General features: G+C 35.6%; 1 protein-coding gene across 1 annotated transcript in view; it reads left to right on the top strand.

Moving 5' to 3' along the window:
- The first annotated feature begins 1,845 nt into the window (after positions 1–1,845).
- The window catches only part of LOC104158761 (integrin alpha-8-like), a 60,157-nt gene continuing 54,257 nt past the window's right edge, over positions 1,846–7,745 (top strand). Inside the window, exons 1-6 of the mRNA XM_009696495.1 lie at positions 1,846–1,943; positions 2,195–2,250; positions 2,755–2,909; positions 4,036–4,173; positions 4,643–4,710; positions 5,690–5,837. Of these exons, the coding sequence (XP_009694797.1) occupies positions 1,846–1,943; positions 2,195–2,250; positions 2,755–2,909; positions 4,036–4,173; positions 4,643–4,710; positions 5,690–5,837 (663 nt within the window). The remainder of the gene's footprint in view (positions 1,944–2,194; positions 2,251–2,754; positions 2,910–4,035; positions 4,174–4,642; positions 4,711–5,689; positions 5,838–7,745) is intronic.

Below are 7,745 nucleotides of genomic sequence, written 5' to 3'. Positions count from 1 at the left end.
TGCTTTTTTGCACTGCCATTCCCTTTTGGACATGCTCTGCCTGCAGTGGAAGGGTTAAATCTCAGCTCTTACAGTAATACTTAAAAACATGACTTTGGTTATCAAATGAGTATGATGAATTATTCTATACATTACAGTAAATCAAACATACACTGAAATTGTGCCATTTAACAAGTAAAGCATTTCAAGCTGGATTTTTAACTCAACCTTTTTTTAAACACGACAGTCCGAAAATTATGTGAGACCTCCAAAGCAAGATCACTGAGTTTAATACATGATGGTAGTTCATGAGTTCACATTTGAGAAAATACACTTTTACACTATGACATGCGAGACTGGCCTGTGAAGCCTCATGTCTAAATTGCATTTATGCAATTAGACAAGCTTTTCTAATTTTTGTTGTTCTTGTCCTTGTGTATTAGGAAACAATCGTTTCTGTATGAGTTAACTCATACTTGTAAAGAAGGAGGAATATGACTGAATTTGCAATTTCTACATGGACTGTAATGTCATTTGAAGGCTACAGTTAAGTAGAGTTTAATGGCATAAGGCAATTTTTTTGCCCGAGAGGAAAGTGTTTAATAAGGTCGTGAGAATGACATGAATCCCAGATGTGGCACAGTTTCATTACATTTGTCAGAGGAAGCAAGCATGCAATTAGAATGTGATTACAGGTTATTTTAAAGGCTATGTTACTGGTTTTGAATCCACTGCATCAAGAAGTTAGTATATCGTATAACACTAGTGAGGAGATTAAGAGCAATGGCTAATTCAAATACCTTTTTATTTAACCCAAGCTGATGTCCTATCTTCCAGTGCTGACCAACAAGCCATGTTTAACTGAGTCTTCCATATATGAAACAAAATGTTTTCTGAAGCCATGAAAATATTCTTTATGAATGTTTGGTAACCAGGGACACTTGCAAGTTATAGGAAGTCCCAGATCTTTCACTTGAGTGATTCTGTTGCTTTATATGGGACTTCTATGGGAATAATGATGTGAAGAACTAAGTCCTTGTGGAGTGTGACAGCAAAAATTAAGAGCACCTTTCCAGTGACAAATTTCTTGTTTTGTCAGTCATCAGGGGAGTATGCCGTGCTAATAGCATCAACAAGCATCATTATAACTGCTTCCCTAGCCATCCAGAGTAATTTGTGAAAGCTTTTTAAAAATGTGATTCAGTTAAATATTTATATAACTTGCATAGATTCCTTACAAAGAGAAACTTTACTATAAGCATTTATAATTTTTAGGGGTTTTTAATTAATTTTTGTAGTAAGTCTTGTTAGAACATATCAGCCAATAAAACTATGAGAGGCTTCTCCTGTCAGTTGTTGAATATAACTGCAAATCTATTGCCTGTCTTACAGAAAAATGGAAATAAATGTTAATTATGAGAAATAACTAATTATGGCTGAGGTGATGTTTATATAATACAGTTATAATTGTGATGTCAATATTGCTAGGCTCAAAAAGTTTGCTATACACTGATGAACAGGCAAAAGAAAAACAATTAACTTATAATGTGTTGCACTGTGTAGAATGTGTTGCATTAGCATACTACATAAAGAACATGAATAACCGGTTTCTCTATGCTTTAGTTTAGGTCATGTACCTGCCAACTTCTGCAAAACTTAGCAAATTAAATACAGTACATTCTGGTTAGTCTTGTGCCACAAAAGTTGAACTATTCAGTTGTTATGTTTGGAATGAATTCTAGCCTCTTGAAATCACGGAAGTCTTACAGTAATACCAGTGGAACACATTGGCATCCTGTGTGTTTTGATTTGTTAGAAAACAGCTTGAGTGTTGACTACACGCTCAAGGATTTTTCTTATTTGACCATGATGAACCAGAAAGGACTTCTACAGACAGCCTCATACAAAGGTGGTTTGCTGAAGCTCAACATGAGGAACCCAACTTTGCCAATAGTATTAGAAGGGTGATCTCTGTAGACTGTCTCAAGAATTCACGGAAACAGAGACTCTTCTCCATACCTTTCCCAGGAAGATATTCAGACCCTGTCTTCTTTGATTACTAGTGGAGCCTAGGAGAAGGCAATATTGTAGGTAGCTAAATACAGATCTCAATGAACATCTTTTTAAGAAAATATAAAAGGCATGACTTAGGAACTGCTGATTCCTAGGTCAGCTCTCTTTCTGCTAATAATTACTTCTACATTTTTATTTGTAGCTTTGCTGTAAGAGTCTGTGCTGACTTTGAAGGTCAAAGTATTTCAGATGAGATAGGTAAGAAATGCTTTATATTTCTATAATTTACTCTGGCCCACGCAATTTCAGATGTATTTTTTTCTTGCATCTTGAAAGATGATGGGAGTGAGATTATCCTAATGCAAGAAAATACAATTTTAAAAGTATCTATATCTATATATACACACAAAAGCTTGTATTACAACACGAAGCTTGTATTACTTGCTTGAAAGATTTTTGATTCAGTTTAAGCCATTTTCCAAATAAAACTAAGAACATACCCTGTTGGAGAATGTTGTTTTAAAAAAAAAAATTTAAAGAGAGGAAGTCCTGTACACATATGATCTGTAAATTAAACTAGAAAACTTAAATTACACGTATTCCATACTTTGGATCAAAAACTAGTGTGCTAGACACTTAAAGCATGGATTAGTTTTGTATGGAGACTTTGTTAGAGTAATTAATGATAATGCATGATGAATTGTTTGCTATTTTTTCTTTCCATTTAAATAAATTAATACTTGATTTACTTATATCCTTTAGTGTTGAAAGGTGAATTGCAATTAGATTCATTGAAACAGAAAGGAGCTGTTAAGAGGACCCTCTTCTTTGATTACCATCAGTCATATCATTACTTCTCCATTGTGATAGAAAGACAGAAACAGCACCATTGCCAGAACTTCCTTGTTTATCTCAGAGTAAGTTGTTTACCATATTTTGTACTGTCTTCATCATTTGAGTAGTATCAGGATTTAAAGATAATAATAAAAAAGGAGCCACTGGAAAAGGAAGAACAATTTCAATTGTTCTTAGATCCCAAAACTACAGAAATGTGAGATAAGAAAGGCCTCATCTGGGTGTCCAGAACATTCTTCTACCTGGGCAAAATTTCCCATGTAAATCTTTGACTCGTCTTTTGCCAACGTAAGTATAAAAGAAAGACTTCCTTTGAAGAGTGTACAGTTCCTTTGTGCAAAAATACATTCATTTCATGCTCTTCTGGAAATTCTGATTAAATACTGGATCTCCTGATACAAAAGTACAAGATTGCTCTCCCTTTAGTATTCACAGTGGGATAATCAACTAAACATGTTAAATTTCATGCAAGTTCAGTTTCAATAGATATTTTAAAGGAATGTCACCAGCAATATTGGCATAAAAATAACATATTTTTAAAATATTTTTAAGATATTTTAAAATATTTTTAGAAAAATTAAAACTGTGGAACTGAAGTTGTGAAGGAGAAAGGGTTATTAGTTACTCACTTGCACCTGGAATTGCTTCATGCAATTGAAGCAGATTCCAAGGCTGGCCCTAGAAATGCAGTGGGAGATGAAATGGAGAAGTCTCAAGTAGTATGTAAGGAAGTATCTGGGCAATAAAGGTGGTGGAGTTTTACCGTTGCTAATCCATACAAATTCTTGGTTATGGAACAAACCAACAATATTACCTCCACAAATCCACACATGCCCTACCTTCTTTCTGAAAGGAAGGTGGGCAGTAGCTGATAGGAGCTGGTTCTGTGTGTCTCTTAAACAGCTTCATTTTAGGCTAATGCTTTGAAAAAAATTCTGCATCTACTCAGCTCAGCCAGCTTCTTCCAGATGTGGGGCTGTAGAGGCAATGTGTTTTGGGCATTCCAGTTACTGGTGAATCACTTTGATTTCCTAATGACATTACACAGCCAGAATTTGGCCAGCAGCTGTCAAAGAATCATATCTTTACCTTCAATAAAGACTAAAGTCTGAATCTGTTGCTGGACCATACTAATCAGAAATAATAATATTAAACCACTGTTTTTTATTATGTGATTGTCACTCACAGGATGAAACAGAATTTAGAGATAAGTTGTCTCCCATCAATATAAACTTCAATTATAGTTTGGATGAATCGAATTTTGAAGATAGCTTGACTGTGAAACCAATACTGAACTATTACCAGAAAAACTCAGTAACAGAACAGGTATGAATTTTGCATGCCACTTTTTCTGTATATAAATGGGAAAGCATTTACAAATACTATGTGTGTCATCTTCCTTAAAACAGAATATCATGCCCAGAAATTATACAACAAGGATTTAATTAATTCAAAATGTAAATTCAATATAAATACAGAACCAGGCAGGCCTTTAAAGCATTTCCAAAACTTTGTTGTGTTCATAGTTTTGATTGTATTCTAGAATATGTAAGCCAAGTTAGTGTGGGAAAGGACCTGAAAGATGATATTGTTCTGCTAAGGATGTAGTTGACAGTCTAAATAGTCTCCAGCTACTCATGTGGAAAGGAACTTATAGAAAGGAAAAAGAGATTAATTCACTAGGGCCGTGCTAGTGATATTTAAGACATTTAGGTTAGTGATAATTAATGAAGTGATTTGGACTTTGACGCATGTACTAACTGTGTTATAATTCTTTTATTTTGCAACAATACAGGCTTACATTCTGGTTGACTGTGGGGAGGACAACTTGTGCATTCCTGACTTGCAGCTTTCTGTTGTGCCGTAAGTTAAATAAAATAAATGATGCTGTATATAACAAAATCCAGACACTTCTAACTGCTTTAACAGAATGAAATGTGAAGAACACAGTTCTGTTGTTTGCTATAGCTACTCATTCTTACCTGATTTTCAGATTTTAATTTGGACATCCATTTCATCTGTAAAACCAAGAAATGGAGAAATATAGACTTGAAAATATATCTTTGTCAGGCACATTCATGATGTTTAATGGTTATCATAGAAAATATAGTTCGCAAGTGTTTGTTAGGAACGACTCTAGTTCTCTGAATGCCAAGAGATAATACAAAATGTTTTTCAAAGGAGATTTTAAATTTATTTCAGTGTGCCAGTGACTTTGAACTCGGGACACAATTCTCGTGAACTCAATATACAGTGAAGTAAATGAATCTCAGAATAAAAGAATTTCAAAACATGGCAACAATTCCTCCTATGGAGGAAGAAATATGCCAGGCAGGACAAGTGGGGAACCTCTGACAGTTATGTGACTCTGTGCCGTCAAAATCAGTATGTAGCTGTGAAAGGAAAGGGCACAGTACCATTGCAGGTCTCAGGAGATCTTCTGTCATTGTTCATTTTACAACTGGCATGAGGGGAAAACTGGAATCCCACCACCTTTGTGCCCTCCAGAAAACAATGCTGATGGGACCTCTGCGGTAAGTAGTTCCTCCACTAAATACTTATTTCTGGTTAGAAAGTAGTCAGGCTCTGAAATTTATACCAGTAACATTCACTTTCTGTGGTAGTCCACTTAGATTGTCCACAGTGGTGTTTTCTCTTGACCTCTTTCCTACCCAGGTGCTGGCATACTTTTCCATGGGGTCATTTTTTATGGAAAATGTTTTATTCTGTGTTCACAGAATATTTTCCAGAACAGATGCTATAAGAGCAAAATGTCCTTCTGCTTTATTCATACATAAATCGTAATTGTTTTAACTCTTGACAAGTAGTATGTTCTATCTAGGGATAAAGATCAGCTAATAATTGGAGAAGAAAACTGTGTCATGCTCATAATAAATCCAAGGAATGATGGGGAAGGAGCCTATGAAGCTGAGCTACATATAAAGATTCCACCTGAAGCAGATTATACTGGGGTTGAACGCAACAACAAGGTAAATGAAAATCAAAATGTTGATGATAATAAAGCAGAAGAACTGAGAGCAAGTTTAACCTACATAGGCTGTATCAGCTGAAAGCAGAGAGTAGGAGAGGTGCCTCATAGAAAGGGAGATTCCATCGACTTCCAGCAATCCTTGCTCACATAGTCCAGGCTAAAAGATTAGCCATGTCACCAGAAGATGGGAAGGACAGGACCGTTCTGTTCAGAGCCAGCTCAGGTCCAGCTCCTTGCTATTAACTTAGTTATAATACCACACAAATACTGTCACATTTCTCCTAGGGCTAGAGGTATTCACACCAGATTTTGAACCAGTAAACCCTGGCAGTAGTGGGGAGTGATAGTGCAGAATCCCCTGAGTACTTCCAACATTGAATCCTGTGGTACCAGCTCTCAGTCAGAGTTAATGAGCCCTGCTGAACCCCAGGCACTTGGACACTGCTGTCTCATGCTCCCAACACACCAATGTTTTACCATTATTAAGGGCATCCCAGTCTCTGATATCTTGAATAGCTGAACATTAACTACAGTATAAACTTGACAAAGTTGATTTCCTTTGTCATCAATTATTTTATCTTATGGATAGACCGAAAAAGCAGTTATAATGTAAAATGTATTAGCGTTCACAGAAGGACTAACATTGACTGAAGTCCTGCTGAGCTGTACTTAACATATAGTGTTTTCTTTTGGGGTCTGTTTGTTTTTTAAGAGCAAAGAGGAAACACTATCCTGCAAACAAGCAGTGTTCGTGTATTCTCTGTTGGACAGCAAGTCTGAATCAACCCATCTGCACATAAATCTCCCAAGCTGTTGCAACATGAGCTTGCTTTTTTCTGTCAGTGCCTGGAATGTTCAGAAGGGCCTCAAGGGTGAGAGTGGGAGAAAGCAAGTTAATTTCCTTTCTAAAGACAAATGTTTTTAAGGAAGTTGAAAGTAACTTACAAGGTATTTCCTTATTCTCCTTCTGTCAGTGTCTTTATTAATGGGCTTTTAACCCAGTTTGAAAAAAATGACAAGAATTAATGATGTCACCAAAGATGAGACTATGGAAATTGTCTGCAACCTCACATCTCAGAAGCGTATCTTTGTACACAAAACAAATAAGTAAAGACACCAACCTCTTTCTTTTGTCTGTTTCTTTTGATCTCTTAGCATAGCCTGTGTTTTTTTGGACTGTGATCTACAAAACTAAAGTTCTCTTTAATATACTACACATGGTTATATTTTTCCTTTGTTGCTCTTTAGGAATCTTTGGCTGCTCTTTTGGCCATTACCAAAGATGTCAGGAGAGGCACTTATTCCAAAACTCACAGTACATATTAGCATGCATCTATCATTTGGACTGGACAGAAATCACTCAGAGCTTTTCATTATTTTAGCAAAAATTGAATTTTTTAGTGCCAGCAGGGTAGACTCATGGGGAAAGGAAGGAAAAAAGAGGTGGGAGATTCTGGTGCTTTGGAAAAATAAGGAGAAGCTGGAATGGGTTGGGAAAAAGTGTTAATGTTCTTTCTCTTTTGAAAACCAATTTTTAAAAGCTCAGGAAACAGTGCATCTTTTTCATGTTCTTCAGATTTTATGGAAGATAAAACACATTTTTGACAAATCCAATTCTGAATCCTTCTAGATTTATAGAAAAATTGCTGCCTTTTTGACCGCATTTATTTAGTTCACTACAACACATAATTTACTTCATATTCTCTTACTTTTCGTACTTACTCCATTCAAAGAGATGTCATTATGTTCTTTCTGAGAAGGATCAAAACATTAATCCTGATATCTACGTCATTCTTACTATCCTCCCTTCTGCATTTCAAGGACAGTTTTCACAGGGATTACATATGGTACTGAAAGCAAGTTTATTCTTTCTATAGTTTTTAAAGTGTAAATATATATTTTTTAA

The sequence above is a fragment of the Cariama cristata genome, unplaced genomic scaffold (assembly GCF_000690535.1).
Source record: "Cariama cristata isolate BGI_N322 unplaced genomic scaffold, ASM69053v1 scaffold7560, whole genome shotgun sequence".
Taxonomy (NCBI): Eukaryota; Metazoa; Chordata; class Aves; order Cariamiformes; family Cariamidae; genus Cariama; species Cariama cristata.
The sequence above is the reverse complement of the archived record's forward strand: the minus strand, read 5'-3'. Positions and strand labels throughout refer to the sequence as shown.